The sequence below is a fragment of the Oncorhynchus masou genome, chromosome 22 (assembly GCF_036934945.1).
Source record: "Oncorhynchus masou masou isolate Uvic2021 chromosome 22, UVic_Omas_1.1, whole genome shotgun sequence".
In the NCBI taxonomy this organism is placed as follows: domain Eukaryota; kingdom Metazoa; phylum Chordata; class Actinopteri; order Salmoniformes; family Salmonidae; genus Oncorhynchus; species Oncorhynchus masou.
The window spans coordinates 51,627,208-51,654,765 of NC_088233.1; the positions used below are offsets into that span (position 1 = coordinate 51,627,208).

General features: G+C 42.7%; 1 protein-coding gene across 2 annotated transcripts in view; it reads right to left on the minus strand.

Annotated features, from left to right (window-relative positions):
• Positions 1–12: 12 nt before the first annotated feature.
• ptpn9a (protein tyrosine phosphatase non-receptor type 9a) overlaps positions 13–27,558 on the minus strand; it is a 44,102-nt gene continuing 16,556 nt past the window's right edge. For both annotated transcript variants that reach the window (XM_064930551.1, XM_064930552.1), the window contains exons 3-13: positions 25,752–25,841; positions 16,301–16,425; positions 13,938–14,043; positions 13,684–13,794; positions 11,903–12,219; positions 11,412–11,499; positions 7,630–7,699; positions 5,909–5,987; positions 5,567–5,717; positions 5,108–5,315; positions 13–4,726 (exon numbers count right to left, since the gene is read on the minus strand). In XM_064930551.1, the coding sequence (XP_064786623.1) occupies positions 4,536–4,726; positions 5,108–5,315; positions 5,567–5,717; positions 5,909–5,987; positions 7,630–7,699; positions 11,412–11,499; positions 11,903–12,219; positions 13,684–13,794; positions 13,938–14,043; positions 16,301–16,425; positions 25,752–25,841 (1,536 nt within the window). In that variant the 3' untranslated portion in view covers positions 13–4,535. The remainder of the gene's footprint in view (positions 4,727–5,107; positions 5,316–5,566; positions 5,718–5,908; positions 5,988–7,629; positions 7,700–11,411; positions 11,500–11,902; positions 12,220–13,683; positions 13,795–13,937; positions 14,044–16,300; positions 16,426–25,751; positions 25,842–27,558) is intronic.

Here is a 27,558-nt window from a genome sequence, read left to right on the forward strand (position 1 = left end):
GCACACAATCAATTGGGAATCACCATTTTTCATTTAATATGCTGAATACATTGTTTTGGTCGTCCTTTGAAAGGTTATTGGACATATCCCAATCTCCTTTGATTGGAAAACATAATACTTGGCAAAACAAAAATTGGATAATAAGACAGAACCATTTCAAAATGCACATGTGTAGACAAATGTTGGCTTTTCATACAGCATAGTTTGAGTCAGTTGTCCTCAATCATACTAATAACAAGTAATGTTACAACTGAGAATATAATTTAAAAGTAGATACTTTTAAAGTCTGAATACTTGTAAGAAAAAGTTGAATACAATAGAAAAATAATATTGGTCACACTTTGTGTCCGTCATTGAAAGTAATAATTCTAAAATAATTAAGAGTGCACGAGGATGGCGGATTTAAATGAGGCTCCCACTTCAAGCAAATTCAATATGAATTCAGTTGCAAAGAACACATTATTTCATCCAACTATAAGATGCCATATAATGATGCACAGGCACTGTACAGCAATGGGAACGGTAATATTCTATGTGTAATCATGACAAGATGTCAGGTTCAGATGGATTATATTGGTAAACTATTCAGACCCCTTCACTTTTTCCACATTGTTACGTTACAGCCTTATTCAAAATTTCATTAAATCACCCCCCCAAATCTAAACACAATACACCAGTGACAAAGCAAAAACAGGTTTAGCCATTTTTGCAAATTTATACAAAAGTGAAATATCACATTTACTTAAGTATTCAGAACCTTTACTAAATACTTTGTTGAAGCGCCATTGGCAGCGATTACAGCAGAGTCTTCTTGGGTATGACACCTGTATTTGGGGAGTTTCTCCCATTATTTTCTGCAGATCCTCTCAAGCTCTGTCAGGTTGGATGGGGAGTGTCGCTTCACAGCTATTTCCAGGTCTCTCCAGAGATGTTCGATCGGGTCAAGTCCAGGCTCTTGCTGGGCCACTCAAGGACATTGAGTGTCCACAAGCCACTCCTTTGTCTTGGGGTCTTTGTGCTGTTGCAAGGTAAACCTTACCCTGCTCCAGAGCGTTTGGGACCTCAGACTGGGGCCCCAAACGCTCTGGAGCAGGTTTTCATCAAGGATCTTCTGTACTTTGTTCCATTAATCTTTCCCTTGATCCTGCCTTGTCTCCTTTTACTGAGGAGTGGCTTCCATCTGCCCACTACCGTAAAGGCCTGCTTGGTAGAGTTCTGCAGAGATGGAAGCTTCTCCCATCTCCACAGAAGAACACTGGAGCTCTGTCAGAGTGACCATAAGGTTCTTGGTCACCTCCCTGACCAAGGCCCTTCTTCCTGGATTGCTCAGTTTGGCTAGGCGGCCAGCTCTAGGAAGAGTCTTCGTGGTTCCAAACTTCAATTTAAGAATGATGAGGCCACTGTGTTCTTGGAGAACTTCAATGCTGCAGAAATGTTTTGGTACCCTTTCTCTAGATCTGTGCCTCGACACAATCCTGTCTAGAGCTCTACGGACAATTCCTTTGACCTCATTGCTTGATTTTTGCTCTGACATGCACTGTCAACTGTGGGACTTTATACAAGTGAACCTTACCAAATCATGTCCAACCCAGTTGTAGAAACATCAAGGATAATCAATGGAAATAGGATGCACCTGAGCTAATTTTCAAGACTCATAGCAAAGGGTCTGAATACTTATGTAAATAAGGTATTTAAAAAAATCATTTGTAAAAATGGTCTAAAATCCTGTTTTTGCTTTGTCATAATGGGGTATTGTGTGTAGATTGAGGATTTAATTTTGTTTTTATATATTTCAGAAAAGCTAACAAAATGAGGAAAAAGGGGTCTGAATACTTTGAAAGTCAAATGTCCAATCAACAGTAATCAAGTTATATTGTACCTACAGTGCCTTCAGAGAGTTCACACCCCTTTACCTTTTCCACATTTTGTTACAGCCTAAAAAAATGGATTCAATTAAGATGTGTTACTGATCTACACCCCAATGTCAGTGGAATTTTGGTTGTGGAAACATTTAACGCTGAAATGTCTTGAGTCAATAAGTATTTAACACCTTTGTTGTGGCCTAAATAAGTTCAGGAGTAAAATGTGCTACAAATCACAAGTTGCATGGAATCATTCAGTGTTCAATAATAGTGGTTAACATTAGTTTTGAATGAGTACCCCATCTTTGTACCCCACACGTAGATAATACATTGTAAGGTCCTTCAATTGAGTAGTGAATTTCAAGCACAAAGACCAGGCAGATTTTTCAATGCTTTGCAAAGGGCAGTGATTGGTAGATGTGTCAAAATATAAAAAGCAGACACTGAATATCCTTCTGAGCATGGTGAAGTTATTAGGCTTTGGACGGTGTATCAATACACCCAGTCATTAAAGATAAAGGCGTCCTTCCTAATTCAATTGCTGGAGAGGAAGGAAAATGCTCAGGGATTTGACCATGAGGCCAAAGGTGGTTTTAAAACAGTTAGAATTTAATGGTTGTAATATGAGAATGGAACATTGTAGTTACTCCACAATGAAGACACATTTCAGTTGTACAACTGACTAGGTATCCCCCTTTCCCAATACTAACCTAATGACAGAGTGAAAAGGAAGCCCGTACAGGATACGCAAATTCCAAAACATGCACCTTGTTTGCAACAAGGCACTTAAAGTAATGTGGCAAAGAAATTCACTTTTTCCCTGAATACAAAACTTTGTGTTTGGGGCAAATCCAACATCAATGAGTACCACTTCATATTTTCAAGCATGGTGGTGGCTGCATCATGTTATGGGTAAGCTTGTCATTGGCAAGGGCGAGGGAGTTTGGGGCTAAAAAGAAACAGAATACAGCTATAAGCAAAAAAAAAAAATCCTATAGAAAAACCTGGTTCACTCTGCTTTCCAACAGACACTGGTAGACAAATTCACCTTTCAGCAAGACAATTACCTAAAACATAAGGCCAAATCTACACTGGAGTTGCTTACCAAGATTGTAAATTCCAGGTGTGCAAAGCGCTTAAACTTACCCAAGAAAACATAAAGCTGTAATCACCGCCAAAGATGCTTCTACAAAGTATTGACTCAGGGGTGTGAATACTTATGTAAATCTGATTTCTGTATTTAATTTTCAATAAATGTAATAAAAAAACATGGTTTTCACTTTGTCATTATGAGGTATTGTGTGTAGATGGCTGAGAAAAAAAATCTATTTAATTCAGGCTGTAACAAAATGTGGAATAAGTAAATAAGTGTGAATACTTTCTGAAGGCACTGTATATCACACGTATACAATCTCCTATAATTGTGATTTCACCTTAAATGCTCTTTACCAACACAAGAACTGTAATCTCTAAAAGCACAAAGTGCTTCAACATGGCTGTGTATAAAAGTCTATTGCACTTTACTGAGGTGAGGTCTAGGACTGGTGTCTTAAAGCGGAAGCAGGGTTATGGCCGTCCTACACCAGGTCCATCGCAGCATAGGCGGCTCAATAGACGTACATGACACAACTGAAGCATACGGAACAACTACAGAGTGAAAGCCGCGGCGACCAAACATTTAATGTCACGATCACTACAAGATTTTCACGAGGAACGTTTGAACAGCCAATGTGAATGACTTACAATAACAGAGTGAAGGCAGATGGTTCATGTGTTGTCAGGAGGCCAGCTCTTAATTATTAGATCTGCAGGAAATGCATTGAGAGACCAACTTTATCAGCTGCTCACAAAAACATTAATGTGTTTAGTATTACTTAAAGTTGAACTTAAGGTCATCTATGCATTTTAACTCAATGGTTGAGGCTTGGATTGGGGGTAGGGTAAGATGAGAAGTCCACATGCATCTCAGGGGCAACTTCTACATGTAGCCATTCAAGTCAATGTCCCAGGAGGGGTTCAATGCTTGTATGCCAAGTATAGTTGTATCGCTAAGGTCACAACGACAATACCAAGAGGCAAAAGACCATTGAAAAAAACAAACTATTCTTACTTTCTTCTCCAATACCATTCTTCTCTGCTCTCACAGGTAGAGGATGGAGAGAGGAAGAGAAAAGGCCTTCTCAAAGACCACTGAACTGGCCACAGATGTGGTAGGTTCTTAAAACAGGAAGATGAACGCAAAGTTCATGTCATCGGTTACTGCTAAGTATCTGGATCACACAAGACACCAAAGCGAATGATGTGTCACAACACTAACGACAGGCTCGCATAGACACAGATAACAGCCACATAATGATTCAAAATCTTCCTCAGAAGACACAAAAGACAACATTTGTTGCCAGGTTGCTGTGTCTTGTATGTTATGTCTTACTATCTAACATTTTTCATCACAACTGTGGCTCTGTCAGAAGTGGCAGAGTTAGGAGGAATGAGTTGGTCTTAAAGGCCTCTTAAAAAGGGAAGTGATGGCATTTGCTAGAAGTGGGCATGCTGATTGGCTACAAAGTGTCCCCTGGATTCACAGATTGGCTGCGAGAAGGGTCACTGATAGGCTACGACAACACCCAGGGCATCACAGATTGGCCGTGAGAACTATGAGGCGACCTCCAGGCATCACTGATTGGCTGAGAGCAGGCCCTGTCTCTGAGCGTGCTCCAGGATGGCGTTGTGGCAGAAGTAGTACTGGTCTGGGGTCTGGATGGTGAAGGCCCTCTGCGTTCTCATCCGCCGCACCGTCTGACACACGTTGAGCGTCCCCACATCCTGAAGCTGGGACAGACAGATGTCCAGGGCACAGAAGGTACCTGGGGAGAGGAGAGGGAAGGCGGGAGACATCATTATCAACAAATGTGTTGTGGGGAAAATACAGGAATAACATTAGTTCACTATGGCCCTCCATACATTATAGCCAAGGTGAACAGGTGCCTTAGAAATAGAATCCCTATTAGAGAAATTGAGGTGACACCTATGACTGTCCATAGAGATTCTATGCCATTCTGTGCTTTACACCGATCTTACCACGGGGCTTATTTTTGACAGGAAAGAAGATAATTAAGTTCGATATAAGCCTGTATGAACCTTTATGATATGTTTTATGAGTCTTTATTTGGGACTCAAGGACTAGAATGAGTCTGACATGCATAGACTAAAAGAGTGGTGGTCGTCAATGAGAATTAATAATTCACCTGTTCTGCCGATGCCAGCACTGCAGTGAACCACCATGGGGGGTCCCAAGGGGTGGCCCCTCCACTGGGGCCCCATGGTCTTTACTGACCGCCTCTGCTGCCTCTTGACAGCCCCCAGAAAGTCAATGAGCGTCACGGCCGAGGTGGGGACGCCGTAGTCGGGCCAGCTCAGGTACTGGAAGTGGGTCACCTGCCTCTGCTCACAATTCTGGAACACACACACGAGATGTAGCTTCAAAAATGGGTGAACAACCACCAATGTTTTGCAATTGTTCAAACTCGATAGAAGTTTTGATATTAGCCAACAGTCTAAGAAGAGATGGTAGTGTATGCTATAGCTAGATAATCTCAGATTTTTGTCCTTGGAAAAACAAAAACAAATTCATCAATGGGAAGGCATGCGTTCTCCTTGGGTAAAGGGAGCAGAGGTCACTTGAGACCTGTAGCTTGCTACTGTACCTCCATGTTGTGCAGCTCCAGGGTGGTCTGGTTGTAGTGGGAGTGATTGTCCACCCTCTGGTTGACCACAGCCATGTGACCATACACCTCCTGGCCGCCTTCCTCCAGAGGCCAGTACTGACCACACTTCTTCCGACCTCCCTCGTCCGCTCTGCAATACACAGATCGATTATCTCCATGAGGGTATTGACGATCTTTCTTGAACCTCTAGGAAGTGCCCCATTGTAACCTACAGTATTTGGGTCTGGTTCACAACAGTCATTTCCAAATGTCAATGACTCATTTAACAACAATTCTCTACATCATGCCCACTGGGTAAAACAAATATGCAAGATGAGCTACCTTGTTGTCATGACAATGACTAGCACGTTTTGCTCCCAGACCATCCTCCAGAAATCCCCATAGGTTTTCTCCAGTGGTCCTATGGACAGCAGAGGGTAGAATGAAGAGAATTAACTACTTTTAATAAAGACATCATAAAGCAGGGGTGTGCATACGGCCTGTGTATGTTTGACACTGAGTCCAGTTTATTAGATACATCGATCTAGTACCAGGTTGGAACCCCTTTGCCTCCAGAACAGCCTAAATTCTTAGGGGGGTAGAAACGTTGCGCAATTGGCACGAAGGGACCAAATGTGCCAGGACAACATTCCCCACATCATTGCAACACCAGCCTATACAGTGACACCGGGGCAGGATGGGGCTATGGACTCATGCTGCTTATGCCAATTCCTGAACTCAATATACTTTAAAAAGGACAAAAAACAAATGGAAACTGTGTAGAAATGATAATGACATACATTTATACTGTTTCTTGACTGTGTCCCGCTCGCAAGTAATCACCCCCCAAAAAATATGCTTATGGCAGCGTTTGGAACTGCCGAGCAAGAACGCAGAGTTCATCTCAGCCTATGCTGCCCTTCAGTCCCTTGACTTTTTGGCCCTGACGGAGACATGGAACACCACTGCTCTCTTTTCATCTGAGTATGTTCTCTCTCATAGTCCGAGAGCATCTGGACATCGCGGTTATGGCACAGGGCTACTCATTTCTCCTAAGTGGAGATTCTGCTTCCTCCCTCCCGACGTCTGCCTTCGATTACTTCTTTCCCCTCCTTTTGACCTCACTCTTTCCCAGTCCTCTCCCACTCACAAGGCAAGCAATACGCTTGACTAGAGGCTGTTCACCTACTCATCTCAGTGCAACCCCCTTCCAGGTCTCTGATCAAACTACCTTGTCCTCCAAACCTAGCCACTCAACCCCTGCAGCTTATCCAGAACACTGCAGCCCGCCTGGTGTTTAACCTTCCCAAGTTCTCCCATGCCACCCACTCTTCCGCACACGCCACTGGCTTCCATTTGAAGCTTGCACCACAACAAAACAATGGTACTTGCCTACAGAGCTGCAAGAGGAACTGCCCCTCCCTACCTTCAAGCTATGCTCAAACCCTACACCCCAACCTCCAACCTGACCACTCCCTTCTGCCACCTCTGGTCTCTTCCACACCTATTGGAGGGCAGCTTGTGCTCAGCCCAATCCAAGCACAATGGTGGCAACAGAATCCCCCCCCCCCTACTTTGAGGAAAAATTTACTTTGACTGATATGTGGTTGTCCCACCTAGCTAACTAAGTCGCTCTGGATAAGAGCGTCTGCTAAATTACAAAAATGTTAATGTAAAGCTAGGGAGTCTGAAAAGTAAAGAAACTAGGATAGAGGACTAGTGAGGAAATAACTCATTTCAACATCCCTAACAATAGAGAGAATTTTATATATATTTTTTTTTTTTACACTGGGCATTTAAAATGAGTCTTTATGTATCACATTTTCAACTGACTCAAAATTATTTTGTCAATCATCAGGGGGCTAGAAATGCTTCTGACAAGTCTTACAACGCATCCACCACATTGCATTTTACCTGCCAACTTCAGGGTTACCAAAATACCAATAGTTTGAGACCCAAAGGAACCTCTTACAAATGAAGAAATATCCCATGAAAAAAAATGTATTCGTGCAAAAGTATCTGATGGTGAAAATAGCAGGTATCATAGACTGACGACTTTGTACCTTGAGTACCGATGTACGCATTCTTCTGTTTGTAGCCGTCCATGAAGCTGGCATTGATGTAATCTGATCTCTGTGGGAAAAAATAGGACTTTGTCACAGCGAATGATAGAATAGGGGTCTTGTAACATCAGAGCTGTACAGTAGCAATTCAGATACCATTATAGAAACAAGTTCTGGGAACCACATGTAAACAGTAGGCATAGGTGCGTTTACAATGACAGACATACTTACAGCAAGTCTTCTAATGCACTTTGTGCTTGATGAAAGGCAATGCCTTCAGAAAGTATTCCGAGCCTTTGACTAATTCCACATTTTGTTGCGTTGCAGCATGAATTCAAAATTGATTTAAAAAAAAAAAAAAAAAAAAGTGTTCTCTTCTCACCCACCTACACACAATACGCCATAATGACAAAGTGAAAACATGTTTAGACATTTTTGCATTTGAAAATGAAATACAGAAATATCTAAAATTTACATAAGTAGTCACACCCCCTTGCTATGACACTCCATTTCCCTTTGATCATCCTTGAGCTAGCGCAACATGATTGAAGTCCACCTGTGGCAAATTCAATTGTTTGGACATTTATACACTGAACCCCTTCCTAATATTGAGTTGCACCCCCTTGTGCCCTCAGAACAGCCTCAATACATCGGGCATGGACTCTACAAGGTGTCGAAAGCGTTCCACAGGGATGCTGACCCATGTTGACTCCAATGCATCCCACAGTTGTGTCAAGTTGGCTGGATGTCCTTTGGGTGGTGGACCTTTGTTACACACAGGAAACTGTTGAGTGTGAAAAGAACTGCAATGCTACAGAGTTTGACATAAAAACAGTGCACCTGACACCTACTACTATACCCCTTTCAAAGGCACTTAAATCTTTGGTCTTAACCATTCACCCTCTGAATGGCACACATACACAATCCATGTCTCAAGGCATAAAAATCCTTCTTTAACCGGTCTCCTTCCCTTCATCTACACAGATTGAAATGGATTTAACAATAAGGGATCATTGCGCCTAATGTTTTGTACAATCAAGTGTATAAGGCTCCACAGTTGACAGTGCATATTCAGAGCAGAAACTATACCATGCGGACCAAGGAGCTGTCCGTAGATCTCCGAAATAGAATTGTGATGGGACATATATCCGGGCAAGGGCATAAAACAATTTCCAGAGTGTTTAAAGTATCCAAGAGCACAGTGGTCTCCATCATTTGGAAATTGCCAGATTTTGTCTGTCTGACCAAACTGGGCAAGAAGAACCTAGGTCAGGGAGGTGACCAAGAACTCAATGGCCACTGACAGAATTACAGTTCCTTGGCTGCAATAGGAGAACAGGCTCTGCAGTACTTTACCAATCTGGGCTTTATGGGAGAGTGGCAGACCGAAGCCACTCCGATGGAAAAGGGACATGACAGCACGCCTGGATTTGACAAAAATCCCACAAATGACTCAAAGCATAAGGCAAAGGATTCTGTGGTCTAATGCGACAAACTGAACTCTTTGGCCTGAATGCAAAGCGCTATGTCTGGAGAAAAACAGGCACAGCTCACCCGTATATCACCATCCCTACTGTAAGCATGGTGGTGGCAGCATCATGCTATGGGGATGCTGGGAGACTGGTAAGGAGAGGGAACAATGAATGGAGCCAAACACAGGCAAATCCTCAATGAAAACTTGCTTCAGAACGCAAACAACCTTTGACTAGAGAAGATTTACATTCCAACAGGACAATAACCCCAAGCACACAGCCAAAGCAATGTTGGAATGGCTTCAGATCAAAAATGTGAGTCCTTGAGTGGCCTAGCCAAAGCCCAAACTTGAATCCCATTGAAAATCTGTGGAAAGACTTGAAGATTGCTGCTCCCTCCCCATCTAACTTAACAGAGCTTGAGAAAATCTGCAAGGAAGAATGGGAGAAATCCCCAGATCCAGATGTTCAAAGCTGATACGGACATATCCAAGACAACTCAAACCTGTAATTGCCACCAAAGTGGCTTGGTGGGGGTGTGAATAGTTAGTGGGGCAAAAAGGTATTTAATCAGCCACCAATTGCGCAAGTTCTCCCACTTAAAAAGATGAGGCCTGTAATTTTCATCATGGGTACACTTCAACTATGACAGACAAAATGAGAAAATCACATTGTAGGATTTTTTTAAATTTATTTATTTGCAAACTATGGTGGAAAATAAGTATTTGGTCAATAACAAAAGTTTCTCAATACTTATGTTATATACCCTTTGTTGGCAATGACAGAGGTCAAACGTTTTCTGTAAGTCTTCACAAGGGTTTCACACACTGTTGCTGGTATATTGGCCCATTCCTCCATGCAGATCTCTTCTAGAGCAGTGATGTTTTGGGGCTGTTGCTGGGCAACACAGACTTTCAACTCCCTCCAAAGATTTTCTATGGGGTTGAGATCTGGAGACTGGCTAGGCCACTCCAGGACCTTGAAATGCTTCTTACGAAGCCACTCCTTCGTTGCCCGGGTGGTGTGTTTGGGATCATTGTCATGCTGAAAGACCCAGACAAGTTTCATCTTCAATGCCCTTGCTGATGAAAGGGCGGCAGGGTAGTGGTTAGAGCGTTGGACTAGTAACTGGAAGGTTGCAAGTTCAAATCCCCAAGCTGACAAGGTACAAATCTGTCTTTCTGCCCCTGAACAGGCAGTTAACCCACTGTTCCTAGGCCGTCATTGAAAATAAGAATTTGTTCTTAACTGACTTGCCTAGTTAAATAAAAGGTTAAAAAAAAGATGGGAGGTTTTCACTCAAAAACTCACGATACATGGCCCCATTCATTCTTTCCTTTACACGGATCAGTCGTCCTGGTCCCTTTGCAGAAAAACAGCCCCAAAGCATGATGTTTCCACCCCCATGCTTCACAGTAGGTATGGTGTTCTTTGGATGCAACACAGCATTCTTTGTCCTCCAAACAGGACGAGTTGAGTTTACCAAAAAGTTATATTTTGGTTTCATCTGACCATATGACATTCTCCCAATCTTCTTCTGGATCATCCAAATGCTCTCTAGCAAACTTCAGACGAGCCTGGACATGTACTGGCTAAAGCAGGGGCACACGTCTGGCACTGCAGGATTTGAGTCCCTGGCGGCGTAGTGTGTTACTGATGGTAGGCTTTGTTACTTTGGTCCCAGCTCTCTGCAGGTCATTCACTAGGTCCCGTATGGTTCTGGGATTTTTGCGATCATTTTGACCCCACGGGGTGAGATCTTGTGTGGAGCCCCAGATTGAGGGAGATTATCAGTGGTCTTGTATGTCTTCCAGTTCCTAATAATTGCTCCCACAGTTGATTTCTTCAAACCAAGCTTCCTACCTATTGCAGAGTCAGTCTTCCGAGCCTGGATTTTTTTTCTCATTTTGTCTGTCATAGTTGGAAGTGTACCTATGATGAAAATTACAGGTCTCTCATCTTTTTAAGTAGGAGAACTTGCACAATTGGTGGCTGACTAAATACTTTTTTGCCCCACTGTATGTAAATGAGATATCTGTATTTAATTTTCAATAAATGTGCAAACATTTCAAAAAATATATTTTCACTTCGTCATTATGGGGTATTGTGTGTAGATGGACAATTTGTTTATTTAATACATTTTGAATTCAGGCTGTAACAAAATGTGGAATAAGTCAAGGGGTATGATGAATACTTGGTGAAGGCACTGTATGCACAGGTGGTTCCTAGAAAGTGTTACGGATATCTCGTATTATGATTCTGTAAACTTTAACTACATTTAACGTCATTTAACTTTTGAGAAGTACACACCTCGTTTCTTCTGGTTTTCAGGTGAACTCTTGTTTGGTCAAGACACAGGACATCCCCATAGCGATTCCTCTCCTGGTTGTATGCAGTACTGGAGAGATTGACAGACAAATTGTGATGGTGATTTATGAATATCATAAAACAATACATCAAGTTCCTACTGGTGCAAAGTTTTGCCACCCAGTTTGACACTTTACTTATTTCCTTGGAAGTTTAATTGATAAACCTACAGTCTCCTCTCATTTGTAACCCAGTGAGGGTTCAGGGGCCTCAAATAATCAGAGCAGGAGTGCTGGTATTTGATCAGTTTTGCCTCAGATCATAAAGAATACAATTACACAGACAGGAGAGATTTATCCTAGATCAGCTCCTAGTCAGACGCTTTGTGAATATTGGCCCGGAACTCGAGGCTTCTCCCCGTCCAGCTCAAAAGCCTGGAAATGTAGACTGACCCAAAGCTAAACCTTTATAAGTGCTTCTATCCATCTACTCACAGGGCACAATGGAATGTCCCAGGTGGTTGCTCCTTGCGGATTTCCTCATACTCCAGGTGGATGCCTGAGCGCTGGAGCCTGCCCAGGTGGGCCATGAACTCAGGCAGACGCATGGCCTCAGGCCCAGGGTTGTGGACCGACGAGTCCTCCAGGGGGATGCCAACCAGCTCATCCACGGGGTCCACACGGCCGTTCTGCCCAGCCAGAAGCTGCTGGTTCCAGCCGTGGGCATCCAGGGGCAGCAGCCCCCCCAGGTGCTCAGGGAGACAGTCCCGTGGGAGGTGCTGGCTGAGGTCAGACATTCTGACCATCTGGACCTGGGAAGGATGTAGGAAAGAGTGAGGGCTTCACCTACCACAGTCAAATAACTTCCTTGCTCCGTTTCACCACATGTCAATAGAAGTCTGGAATCCTTTTCAGGACATCCTGATTCGTAAGCTGTAGGTGTCAGCCTTCAGGATGTTCTCAATGGATTCTGTACAATAGAGGATTAGGTTGATTTCATTCCCATTCAATGCATCATGGGACAAGACATCAGATTGAAAATGTGACTCGATTAAAAAAAAAAAAAAGAGTAAGTCGATAAATAAAACCAGAGTTTCAAAAACTAATTTCTGGGGCCTCCCCTGGGTGCACATTTTGTTTCCTTCCCTAGCACTACACAGCCGATTCAAATAATCAAAGCGTGATGAGCCGATTATTTGAATCAGCAGTGTTATCAGCCGGGGGGGGCAGGACTGAGTTTGGGAAACTCAGTCCTGAGTGTGTGCTTTTAATTTATGCTCCCATGACCCGTTCAATAAATTAATTCCAGTTCTGATGTTGCATATTAAAGCCATTCTACAAATGTCAATGAAAAACGTGATTGTGGTGATAACACCAAGCACCCAATCTCATGACCTCCTCCAGTTCATCAAAAGATGCAGGTTAAAGTTAAAACGAGATCAATGACTAACTCAAGTTGTCTTTCTAGTTCTGTTGAGGCAAATCAAATCACTCTTCTGCCTTTAACTAATCTGCTTTAAGAGATGTACACCATACAGCATGTACTGTATCTATAAGAGGCACGCAAAAGATATGTCATACCATTTAGTGAAATGGCACTGTCTTCCAAATAGAGGGCACTACTTTTGACTAGGGTCCATAGGCTCTGATCAAAAGTAGTGCCCTATATAGGGCGTAGGGTGCCATTTTGGACGCTGCAGTGGTGATTCCTGATCCCAAACATTGGCATTCCCTGAGGGGAGTGACTTCCTGTGTAGAGGTCACAGTGGAGACACCTTGCATCCATCAATCATGACAGCTGAGGAAGTGCCTTGTGTACCAATGACATGCAGGGGTGGACAGCGTCAGGTTTTATACACTGGAAGGGATCTTAACGATCATCCCCAGGTCCCAGGAGTGTTTATCTGCTCCTTACTAGGAGATGTTCCTAAACTACGGCAGGGACTGAAAGGGGTTACTGGTGTAATGTCTTGAGACACAGGGGCCATGCGTCGCTCTACACTGTGAGGCTAAGCCTATGATAGTGCACCATGCCAGAACATATCTCCATCATGCTGCATCTGAAAAACCACTGTTTTAAATGGAAACTGATGGCACAGCTTGCATGGCGCTAGCAACACCAGGGTTGTGTGATTCCTGCATTGGCCGCATGTACTTAGGAAGTAGGTTTGGAACATCAGTCACTGTCACACATTCTTGATAGTTAAAGTTGGACTTGGTGCTCTTTTCTGAAGATATTATTCTCACTATGGGCAGAATCATACCACTGCACTCACCCTCTCCCTGAGTTTCTCCTTAAGCAGCAGGCTCAGCAGGTTGTAGGGCACGCGGAACCAGACAGGGGCACCCACTATCAACACTTTCTTCAGCCTGGCAGGGAACGCCCCCTGGTGGAGAGCAGAGCTGCAATTTTGGAACGGTTTTGCAATCCAGGCCACTTTTTCATAAACATACATTTTCTGTCAACATATTACCCTGGTGAACAGATATTGATACACTACTACAATATGCTGGCTCAGTACTTTCTAACCTTGAGTAAGTTGAGGATCTTCTTGCTCAGGTCCAGCTCAAAGTTGGTGTAGTTGGAGCCCGCCATGTCGTAAATGAACACCAGGCCGTTTCTTTGAGTTTCAAAGCTGGAGGGAAAGAGAGTATGCAAAGCTGTCATCAAGGCAAAGGGTGGCTACTTGAAGAATCTCAAATATATTGGTTTGTTTAACACTTTTTGGTTAACACATATGGAATCATGTATTTCATAGTTTTGATGTCTTCACTATTATTCTACAATGTAGAAAATAGTAAAAAATGAATAAAAACCTTTAAGTAGGTGTCCAAACGTTTGACTGGTACTGTATGATGGTAATACCTTCTTAATACATTTATAATTCCGTGTGCTATGCATAATGTACTATAATGAATGCCATTGATGCACATAATTAGTGGTGTGTAATATATATATATATGATATATATATATGCCTGCCAGGTCACACACCAACATGTCTCATATTGGGTACAATTTGTCTGGTTTTTTTTACCCAATGGTCAAGATTTTCAATGAAAGGAAATTGATCATGTCATTTAAGCCGGATCTTATCCACATAACTGAACAGATAATACTGGTCCTCCGTAGCTTAGTTGGTAGAACATGGCGCTTGGAACACCATGATAGTGGGTGAGAGTCCCAGGACCACCAATACGTAAAAACATGTCTTTGGATAAAAGTGTCTGCTATATGACACACACACACAGCTCAAAAAATAAAGGGAACACTAAAATAACACATCCTAGATCTGAATTAATGAAATATTCTTATTAAATACTTTTTTCATTACATAGTTGAATGTGCTGACAACAAAAATCATGCAAAAATTATCAATGGAAATTAAATGTATCAACCCATGGAGGTCTGGATTTGGAGTCACACTCAAAATTAAAAGTGGAAAACCACACTAAAGGCTGATCGAACGTTGATGTAATGTCTTTAAAACAAGTCAAGCGTCTGCTAAATGACTTAAATGTAATGTAAATGTAAAATGAGGCTCAGTAGTGTGTGTGGCCTCCACGTGCCTGTATGACCTCCCTACAACGGCTGGGCATGCTCCTGATGAGGTGGCAGATGGTCTCCTGAGGGATCTCCTCCCAGACCTGGACGAAAGCATCCACCAACTCCTGGACAGTCTGTGGTGAAACGTGGCATTGGTGGATGGAGCAAGACATCTTGTCCCAGATGTGCTCAATTGGATTCAGGTCTGGGGAACGGGCAGGCCAGTCCATAGCATCAATACCGTCCTCTTGCAGGAACTGCTGACACACTTCAGCCACATGAGGTCTTGCATTGTCTTGCATTAGGAGGAACCCAGGGCCAACCGCACCAGCATATGGTCTCACAAGGGGTCTGAGGATCTCATCTCGGTACCTAATGGCAGTCAGGCTACTTCTGGCGAGCACATGGAGGGCTGTGCGGCACCCCAAAGAAATGCCACCCCACACCATGACTGACCCACCGCCAAACCGGTCATGCTGGAGGATGTTGCAGGTGGCATAACGTTCTCCACGACGTCTCCAGACTGTCACGTCTGTCACATGTGCTCAGTGTGAACCGGCTTTCATCTGTGAAGAGCACCGGGCGCCAGTGGCGAATTTACCAATTTTGGTGTTCTCTGGCAAATGCCAAACGTCCTGCACGGTGTTGGGCTGTAAACCCTACCCCCACCTGTGGACATCGGGCCCTCATACCACCCTCATGGAGTCTGTTTCTGACCATTTGAGTTGACACATGCACATTTGTGGCCTGCTAGAGGTCATTTTGCAGGGCTCTGGCAGTGCTCGTCCTTGCACAAAGGCCGAGGTAGCGGTCCTGCTGCTGGGTTGTTGCCCTCCTATGGCCTCCTCGACATCTCCTGATGTACTGGACGGTCTCCTGGTGGCGCCTCCATGCTCTGGACACTACGCTGACAGACACAGCAAACCTTCTTGCCACAGCTCGCATTGATGTGCCATCCTGGATGAGCTGCACTACCAAATCAAATCAAATTTTATACCTGAGACACTTGTGGGTTGTAGACTCCGCCTCATGCTACCACTAGAGTGAAAGCACCGCCAGCATTCAAAAGTGACCAAAACATCAGCCAGGAAGCATAGGAACTGAGAAGTGGTCTGTGGTCACTACCTGCAGAACCACTCCTTTATTGGGGGATGTCTTGCTAATAGCCTATAATTTCCACCTGTTGTCTATTCCATTTGCACAACAGCATGTGAAATGTATTGTCAGTGTTGCTTCCTAAGTGGACAGTTTGATTTCACAGAAGTGTGATTGACTTGGAGTTACATTGTGTTGTTTAAGTGTTCCCTTTATTTTTTTGAGCAGTGTATATAAAATCTCTGTTCTCACCTCTCCACAGCCTGGTCCAGGAGGTAGAAAAGAGCTTGCAGGACAACATGGTTGCCTGTCTTGTTGGGGTGGTGGAGTTTGGCCGTGTACAAGGCTATGGAGGCGCCTGATGGGTCTCGCACACTCTGGTAGAACAGAACAGACAGGGGTCAAAGTAAGGAGCGATTAGGGTGTGCATCTTAGCTGCACTGCGGGGCACAGATGCCAACATCCTAATATTCAAATAAGATTCTATACAGTACCTTAGTTGAGCAAAGGAAGATAATAAGCAGCACATCACAAACCAGAAGTCTTAAAACCGTGTTAAAAAGTGAACGCAAATTTAATTTAGTATTAACGTAAATGTTCTGTTGATCTAAACACACAGGGAATTGTAAGTGGTATTCTGGACAGGTGCATAAAGGTGACAGTATAAGTACATACAGGACTAGTTGCACACTGGATCCAACATGCAATCATCAAATACATGGGAAAGAGCAGCAGCGTGCAGGTCCAAGTATCTAAGATGGGGTCTGGGTTCAGGTTGACCACAAGGTGGCAGAGTAGACATGACCATGAGAAGCAATGAGAGCTTTGGCCACGTGGAAGCACCTGGGTTCACAGTCAGATTTAAAATGGGCGCCGCCTCATCTCTGAAGGAGTGACTTGTATGAAACAACCAGTATGAAAGGGGACATTGCACTTAAGCGGAAACAATTGTTAAAACAAGGGTCCCATTCAATTAAAACAAGTTACCAGGTTACTGGAGTATCAACAGTGAAGAGCATACAATACATTGCCACAATTTACACTCACCCCAACATCCAAAAAGCAGATTGACTATTTTGACAAATTTATTTACCCCTTTATCAGGGCCCACATACATAAAGTGTCTTCGAGTGAGAGTGCTGAATAAGATGTTTGACATTTTAGATTAGAATGAATAAGATTACGTGGAAGACATGATCCTAGATCAGCCCTCCGAGGCGCATAATGAATACGGGCCCTGGACACTCCTGTTATTTGAGGGCAAAATAGTCTTACAACTAAAAATACCTGACAGGATACAGACAGAAGGCCAGTGCTGAAGTGGTGGAAGTGTTTTCTGTGAGGAAGGAGGTGGTCTCAAATTGATGCAGCAGACTGGCAGTGGCGTGACAATGGGAAGGGAGGGGGGAGAGAAGAGGGATCGGTAACAATCAGCTGTCATAGCTCTAGCCCTGCTGACTGACTCAGATTTCCAGGCAAGGAGGGCAGGGAGAGAGGGAGGGACCCTTCACTGCCACACTTGATCCCAGTCCAAGACAAACTACATGGAAGGACCCTGACTTCTCTATTTGAACGATTGTTGCAATGGGTTCATAACTCAGTCTTCTAAAGACTACCAACATGATATCTTACCCCCCCCCCCCCACAACATTCTTGCTGAAACTCTACGCAGCTTACCATTAACAGTCACAATTATGAATTACTATAAAATACCATTTTGAATTCAACATACAATTTATATTACTAGTAGTACTACTACTAGCAGCCTTTTACACGCATACCCGTACATGGGTTGAAAATGTCAAATTTGCACACTGATAAGTGCCTAAATTGAAACCAGTGGCTGTACAGTAACATGATCTCAGGGACTCTATGTCACAGCGCTAAGAATTTTGACAGCCGTTCTGACTTAGACCACCACACACGACTAGAAGTTTCCCCCATCCTCCCACTAATTTGGCAGCTTTTGCACATTTTTTCATTGCTTAAGTGAGGGAAATGCTGTAACTTACAAGGACTGTGTTTTGAAAGATGAGACGTTGATGATTATAATACCACATTGATGTCATACAAGCAAGCCAAACACCCATGAGTCCAAATGTGCACCTCACATTTCCATTTCATAAAACTATTGTAATATACACTGAGTGTAAATTACCAGCTGACCAGGTGAAAGCTATGATCCCTTATTGAAGTAACTTGTTAAATCCTCTGGCTCAGAATACATGGATAACTACAAATACCTAGGTGTCTGGCTAGACTAAACTCTCCTTCCAGACTCACATTAAGCATCTCCAATCAAATTAAATCTAGAATCCGCTTCCTATTTCGCAACAAAGCTTCCTTCACTCATGCTGCCAAACATACCCTTGTAAAACTGACCATCCTACCGATCCTCGACTTTGGCGATGTCATCTATAAAATAGCCTCCAACACTACTCAGCAAACTGGATGTAGTCTATCACAGTGCCATCTGTTTTTCCACCAAAGCTCCATACACTACTCACCACTGCGACCTATATGCTCTCGTTGGCTGGCCCTCGCTTCATACTCGTCGCCAAACCCACTGGCTACAGGTTATCTACAAGTCTCTGTTAGGTAAAGCCCCACCCTATCTCAGCTCGCTGGTCACCATAGCAGCACCCACTCGTAGCACACGCTCCAGCAGGTACATCTCACTGGTCACCCCCAAAGCCAATTCCTCCTTTGGTCGCCTTTCCTTCCAGTTCTAGAGAAGCTAGAGATTCCCATCTCCCTCACTAGCGTTAAGAACCAGCTGTCAGAGCAGCTCACAGATCACTGCACCTGTTCATAGCCCAGCTATCTACCTCATCCCCATACGGTATTTATTTATTTTGCACCACAGTATCTCTACATGCACAGCCATCTTTTGCACATCTACCATTCCAGTGTTTAATTGCCATATTGTAATTACTTCGCCACCATGGCCTATTTATTGCTTAACTCCCTTATTTGCCATCACTGTATATAGACTTTGTTTTCTACTGAATTATTGACTATGTTTTGTTCATTCCATGTGTAACTGTTGTTGTGTGTCGAACTGCTATGCTTTATCTTGGCCAGGTCGCAGTTGCAAATGAGAACTTGTTCTCAACTAGCTTACCTAGTTAAATAAAAGGTGAAATATTTTTGGGGGAAGAAATCCACTTCAAATCAGTGTAGATGAATAGGGGATAGTGAATGGGCAAGACAATATTTAAGCGCCTTTGAACAGAGTATGGTAGTAGGTGCCAGGTGCACTGTTGTGTCAAGAACTGCAATACTGCTGGGTTAACAAAGAAACAAATCCGACTATATGCTTCAAGTTAGTTATTTATGCAACTTTAGTTGCGATACAAACATTTGGCTATATGTTTTGATTTTTAATACATTTTAAGGGTGCATGATGCGACTAATGATAAGGCTGCATACAGGCTGCATACACTCCAGTCTCTCCTTCACAATTTGACAAGCACTTAATATTCTAACCAGACCTTATATTTCCCGGTGGCATCCTCCTTGTGTGGCTATAGAGCCCCCTAAAAAATTCCATCACTTTTGCAACCCAAAGTGTATTGTGCTCTTGGGCTGAATATTATAATTAGAATTCCCTTCTCCCGGCTACCATACGCCGAAGCACCTCTCACTCAAAAGGCTCTCTCAGATCTCAATTAAGCGATCGGGTCCTTCTCACAGGCATCTCAGCGAAGTAGTATACTACAAGTGAAGAACGACATGTCGGGGACGCAACTGCGCAAATTCCTCATCGAATTTGGAGGCGCATATTTAAAGATATAACTGTCCACATGTTGCCTACTTTGTCTGCCAACAAAATGAGTAGGCCTAACGAACACCTACGTCAACCTACTATCCCCATAGTTCTAAAGTTAAACCTATTCTATTGGTCAACCTCTCCTTTCCTTCTGTGCTATAAATAAACATTCCAAACATACTCTGGGACATTTGTGGGATGTGAGACCCCAAATTAATACAAAACACACGCATCAAAAAACTGTTTAAGAGCAAATTAGGCTGACAAAAAAAAATTGTTGATAAACTATTAGGCTATTTCTTCACATAAGTGCAGCAATGCACACTGCAGTAGGCTAGGGAGAAAACTTCTCAAAAGTGACTGCAAATGGAATAAAGCATAACGCTTTATTATGAATGTGCAATTATGGTGAAAATTCTTAACCAAACTTGAAACTCACATGCCACCTATGTATGCCACTTAGGCTCTACAATGGTTGTAAAGCGGATTAAACGTAAACGTATTTGGCCACTTTGTGATACAAAAACATAAAGGCCTATGGGCTAGGCTACATGAGGTGAGCGACTGATTTTTTAAATAGTCACAGAAAAAGGCATGCACTGTTTGCCTTACTGCACATGCTGGGCATCATTCACAAGTGAAAATACAGTTGAAATGGTACATTTATATACACTCAGGTTGGAGTCATTAAAACGTGTTGAAAAACACCACACATTTCTTGTTAACAAACTATAGTTTTGGCAAGTCGGTTAGGACATCTACTTTGTGCATGACAAGTAATTTTTCTAATAATTGTTTACAGACAGATTATTTCACTGTATCACAATTCTAGTGGGTCAGAAGTTTACATACACTAAGTTGACTGTGCCTTTAAACAGCTTGGGAAATTCCAGAAAATGCCATGGCTTTGACATACTTTGAGTTGATTGGAGGTGTCCCTGTGGATGTATTTCAAGGCCTACCTTCAAACTCAGTACCTCTTTTCTTGACATCATGGGAAAATAAAAAGAAATCCGCCAAGACCGCAGAAAAAAAAAGATGGAGACATCCACAAGTCTGGTTCATCCTTGGGAGCAATTTCCATACACCTGAAGGTACAATGTTCATCTGTACAAACAATAGTACGCAAGTATAAATACCATAGGACCAAGCAGCCGACAAACTGCTCAGGAAGGAGACGCGTTCTGTCCCCTAGAGATTAACGTACTGATGCAAAAAGGGAAAATCAATGCCAGAACAACAGCCAAGGACCATGTGAAGATGCTGGGGGAAACAGGTACCAAAGTATCTATATCCACAGTAAAACTAGTTATATAATCGACATAACCTGAAAGGCCGCTCAGCAAGGAAGAAACCACTGCTCCAAAACCGCCATAAAAAAAGCCAGACTACGATATGCAGCTGCATATGGGGACAAAGATCATAATTTTTGGAGAAATGTCCTCTGGTCTGATGAAACAAAATTAGAATTGTTTGGTCATAATGCTAATCGTTATGTTTGGAGGAAAAAGGGGGACGCAAGCAAGCCGAAGAACACCATCCCAAACGTGAAGCACGGGTGTGGCAGCATCATGTTGTGGGGGTGCTTTGCTGCAGGAGGGACTGGTGCACTTCAAAATAGATGGCATCATGAGGAAGGAAAATAAGGGGGATATATTGAAGCAACATCTGAAGACATCAGTCAGGAAGTTAAAGCTGGGTTGCAAATGTGTCTTCCAAATGGACAATGACCCCAAGCATACTTCCAAAGTTCTGGCAAAATGGCTTAAGGACAACAAATTCAAGGTATTGGAGTGGCCATCACAAAGCCCTGACCTCAAGTTTTCCCACAAATGTTCTATAGGATTAAGGTGTGTGCGAGCAAGGAGGCCTACAAACCTGACTCAGTTACACCAACTCTGTCATGAGGAATGGGCCAAAATTCACAACTTATTGTGGGAAGCTTGTGGAAGGCTACTAGAAATGTTTGACCCAAGTTACAATTAGTATTTGGTAGGATTGCCTTTAAATTGTTTATGTAAACTTCTGACCCACTGGGAATGTGATGAAAGAAATAAATCAATTCTCTACTATTATTCTGAAATTTCACATTCTTAAAATAGTGTCCTAAGACCGGGAATTCTTACTAGGATTAAAACGTCAGGAATTGTGAAAAACTGAGTTTAAATGCACTTGGCTAAGGTGTATGTAAACTTCAATTGTACATAAGTTCAAGAGTAAAAATGTGCTTAACAATACACATACGTTGCATGGACTAATAGTAATAGTGTTTACAATAGTTTTTTTTATGACTACCTCATCTCTGTACCCGACACATACAGATAATTGTAAGGTCTCGCAGTCGAGCAATGAATTTCAAAACAAGATCCAACCACAAAGACCTGGGAGGTTTTCCAATGCCTCAAAGAAGGGAACCTATTGGTAGATGATTAAAAATAAAATAAAAAGCATGGTGAAGTTAATAATTACATTTTGGATGGTGTATCAGTACACCCAGTCACTAAAGATACAGGCGTCCTTCCTAACGCAGTTGCCGGAGAGGAAGGAAATTGCTCAGGGATTTCACCATGAGGACAATGGTGACTTTAAAAAAAAATGTGAGAAGGAATATAAAAATATTCCAAACATTCATCCTGTCTGCAATAACACACTAAAGTAAAACTGCAAAAAAATGTAACAAAGAAATTAACCATGTCCTGAATAAAGTGTCTGGGGCAAATCAAACACTCAGTACCACTCCTCATATTTTCAAACATAGTTGTGGCTGCATCATAGGTATGCTTGTCATCGTCAAGGATTAGGGAGGTTTCTTTGGATAAAAAGAAACAGATATGCACATGCAGCTGCATATGGGGACAAAGAAAAACCTTGTTCAGTCTGCTTTCCAATAGATACTGGGAGACAAATTCACCTTTCAGCTGGACAATAACATAACACTGGAGTTGCTTACCAAGACGACATTGAAGGTTTCTGAGTTATCCAATTACAGTTGACTTAAAAATCTTAAATCTATGGCAAGACTTGAAAATGTCTGTCTAGCAATGATCAACAACCAAATTGACAAAGCTTAAAGAATGTTAAAATATTGTACAATTCAGGTATGTAAAGCTATTAGAGACTCACAGCTGTAATTGATTCTAACATGTATTGTCTCAGGGGGTTGAATTCTTATCTAATCAAGATACTTTTGGTCATGTCGTGTATGTGGACACCTGCTCCTCAAACATCTCATTCCAAAATCATGGGCATTAATATGGTCCCTACTTTGCTTCTATAACAGCCTCCACGCTTCTGGGAAGGCTTACCACTAGATGTTGGACCATTGCTGCTGAGACTTGCTTCCATTCAGCCACAAGAGCATTAGGGAGGTTGGGCATTGATTTTTGGCGATTAGGCCTGGCTTGCAGTCAGCATTCCAATTCATCCCAAAGGTGTAAGTTGGGGTTGAGGTCAGGGCTCTGCACGCCAGTCAATATTTTACACACCGATCGACAAACCATTTCTGTATGGACCCCACTTTGTGCACGGGAGCATTGTCATGCTGAAACAGGAAAGGGCCTTCCCCAAATTGTTGCCACAAAGTTGGAAGCACAGAATCATCTAGCACATCATTGTATGCTGTAGCGTTAATTTCCCTTCACTGGAACAAGGGGACTAGCACGAACCATATCACAGCCCTAGACTATTATTGCTCCTCCACCAAACTTTACATTTGGCACTAAGCAGCTTTCTCCTGGCATCTACCAAACCCAGATTAGTCCATCGGACTGGACTGCCAGATGGTGAAGCGTGATTCGTCACTCCAGAGAATGTGTTTCCACTGCTCCAGACTCAAATGGTGGAGAACGTTACACCACTCCAGTTGACGCTTGGCATAGTGATCTTAGGCGTGTGCGGCTGCTCGGCCATGGAAACCCATTTCATGAAGCTCCCGACAAACAATTATTGTGCCGACATTGCTTCCAGGGGCAGTTTGAAACTTGGTAGTGAGTGTTGCAACCGAGGACAGACTATTTTTATACGCTACAGCACTCGGCGGTCTTGTTCTGTGAGCTTGTGTGGCCTACCACTTCTCAGCTGAGCCGTTGTTGCTCCTATACGTTTCCACTTCACAATAACAGCACTCAGTTAACCGGGGCAGCAATTTGACAAACTGACTTGTTGGAATGGTGGCATCCTATGACGGTGCCACTTTGAAAGTCACAGAGCGCTTCAGTAAGGCCAAGCTACTGCAAATGTCCATATACTTTTGTATATTAGTTTTACACAAATTGAAAAAAAACAACATTTAATCCCACTTTGTAACACCGAAATGTGGAGAAAGTGAAGGGGTGTAAATCATTTCTGAAGTCACTCCAGGATAAAGTGACCAGACGACAGGATAGACAGTAAACAGTAGCAACAGCATATGTGATGAGTTTGTCAATGCAGATAGTTAAATAGCTAACCAATAGCTACTATTTAGTAGTCTTATGGCTTGTGGGTAGAAGCTTTTCAGGAAACAAAAAAACCTTAGTTGACGGAGTCATAAAAGTGCATTGAAATTACTTAGGAACTGTGCACACTTTGGAGGTGTGTGGCCACTTGGAAGCACCAGTTATACCTCGCACTCAAACCCTTTTTTTTGTCTTGTTGCACCTACCCCAAATGTTCCAAGCATATTACCATACTACTGAATGTATCCAGAGTAATTTTAACAAATGCAGCAAAAATGTAAAACGCACATCAAATCAACAGTGTACCTATAGTCTAAGAATTTACCATAATCTCTAAACGGTTCCCTTTTAATTGCTACCATGGTTATGCATATGCCCCCCCAAGCTCATACAGCTCCAGATATCTCAAAGCTGTAAAATAAAAAAAGTTCAAGAGCATTTCCTCTGCCGGTCTCCCCATCCTGACGAGAGCTTCCTCCTAATGGGGAGTGAGTGACAGGAAGGGAAACATTTACTAGCTGCTCCATAGACAGAGGATAGCCAATTTAATGTCTCGTCCTGGAGTTGCTATAGTGTTCATCTTTTTCAGCATCTGGGCTGTGTTCAGTAGGTACGATGCAGGAGAAAACACAGGGTTGCCAAAGCTGGCATACAATCTTGGCACACACAATTGGTTAACAGGGATGTGTGCTTATTCCTCTCCTGTACTCCCTGTTCACCCACGACTGTGTGGCCACGCACAACTCCATCGATGAGCCTGCAGTGGAACGTGTTGAGAGCTTCAAGTTCCTCTGTGTCCAAATCACTAAGAACTTAATGCACACACAGTCGTGAAGAAGCCGCGACAGCGCCTCTTCCCACCCAGGAGGTTGAAAAGGCTTGGCATGGGCTCTCAAAATCCTCAAAAAGTTGTACAGCTGTACCATTGAGAGCACCTTGACTGGCTGCATCACTACTTGGTATGACAATAGCACTGTCCTTGATCGCATGGCACTACAGAGGTTGGTGCGGACAGTTAGGCGGTGTAAAAGGAAGGCCTAGAAAAATCATTAAAAAGACTCCAACCACCCAAGCCACAGATGTCAAGTCAGACACCAACAAGCACCTGAACAGCATTGATCCTCATGCCATAAGACCACTAAATAGCTAACAAAATATCGGCTTTGACCTTTATATTTTCTTATTTTTCACCGTCCCTATGCACACTCACAGGGCCCAACACACAGTTGCTACTCTGTTATTAATAATATATCCTGATGCCTAGTCACCTTACCCCTATCAATCCAGTATCCCTGCACATTGTAAATATGGTACTGGAACTGACCCTGTATGTAGTATGCTTAATTTGTGTTCTTATTTTTTTTTTTTAGATCTTGTGTGTTTGTTCTACCTTGTCATTTTTAGTATTAAAATGATTGATTACTGCATTTTGGGGGTTAGAGCTTGTAAGAAAGGCATTTAACTGTACATGTGACATTGAAACTATTTGACTCACCAGCACAGTGAACTTTCCACTGAGCAGTTCTGAGCGCAGAGGTTCCTCCTGGGGCTGTAATTTGACAATGCCCTCTTTCAGACGGGTCTCCTAGAAACATGAGAAAGAGTTAAAAGGGAACATCAGGCCTGTGAGGCCTACAGTACTACATCCATCCACTACACAGGTGTTCGGGTTGCAATGTGTGCATGCTTTTTGTTCCAGTCCAGCACTAAACACACTTGATTCAAATCCACCTACATCTTCAATGTAGGCCGCTACTATTAGTCCAATCAGGTGTGTTTGTGCCGAGCAAGAGCAAAAGTCTGCTTCTGTTCCAGCCCAGCACAACGAATTCAAATGATAAGCTAATCAGTCTTCAATTAAGACCTTGATTTGTTGAATTGCGTGTGTTGGTGCTAGGCAGGAGCAAAAGATTGGAGGATGCAAACAGAACTGCATTCCTCATCCCAGTGTCTCAGAACTCTTCAGTGACTGGCCTTTCCTTAATCTGTACCGATCAAAGGCTGGAAGGATGAAGGCAATAATATGGATAACGCCTACCAGCGAGTGTGCTTTCACTCGTCATGTGATTACAAGGAAGTTTAGATGAAAGGAAAGAGAAAGGAAAATAAACCATTTGACAGATGAGCTTCAGGATGTGTTGCTTCAGTGCTAGGATGTGTCATATTACAGAGATACCGTGATATAGAAGCAGATAAGCTATAAATACCTGTGGGAAGCTGTGAATGAAACCTTGTAGGCTACACTACAATAACAGTTCCAAAGAACTACCTGCCCAAGTGACTAGAGCGCCTTTACCTCGTCTCCCGCTTTGCTCCACGCGGATCAAGAGGCTTCAATGGACTACCGTGGAAAACAGTTGGATACCCGTGGACAAAGGACTATGACGTATTACATAACATGCTTAGTTATAAGAGGGGGTCACCATAGAATTAATGTGGGGGACAATATACTAGTGGCCCTACGGGGCAAAGTAGCATTCGATATTTAGTGAGAGTGCACACAAAGCGAGTACAAATGGGAGAAATGTATTTTTTCTTCAAATTGTTGTGGCCACCTTCAACTTTTTGTCCAGTTTAATTAACAATTTAATGTATTAGAGCCTTGAATTTGTCCTCTGGTGTGACAATGCTAATATAAAAAGGCTTAATGATTCTCAAATTGACAAGAAAATGTTTTGATTTCTTTGAAATTCCACATTTCTGATTGGATTTTTTTTTAAACAATAATTGAATTGTATAATGACAGTAACCAAGTGTCTCCACATTACATTTAGAGTAAAATTCACAGTAATTTCACAACCTTTCGTTTACTTGTATATTATGATGTTTCCTGCCTCAGATGTCCTGCAGTGATTTTTTTACTTTTACTGTTGAAAAGCAATATTCCAAGTACAAATACAGTAAAGTTCACACTCAAGGGTAAAAAAAAAAATATGTTGAGCAAAATACTGTTTTTTTTAGACAACTGCAAACTTCAAGGAGTAGGGCATTCAAGGAGTGGTTTCAATGGAAATTTAGTGAAGTCATCAGCCCCCCCTTGCTTGAGGAACAATAGACTAGCCAGAACCGCTTCAAAGCACCTTGGCTTAGATTCTACAAGTATCTGGAACTCAGAGGAATGTGACACCAATCCTCCACAAGAAATACCAGAACTTGGTGTTTTGCTGATGGAAACCACTGTTAAAAAAACACTGGAGAGGTGCCCAATTGGGTTGAGATCTGGCGACAGACTGCCATGGCATATGGTTTACATTGTTTTCATGATCAAAACATTGAATGACCACTCATGCCAAGTGGGTGAG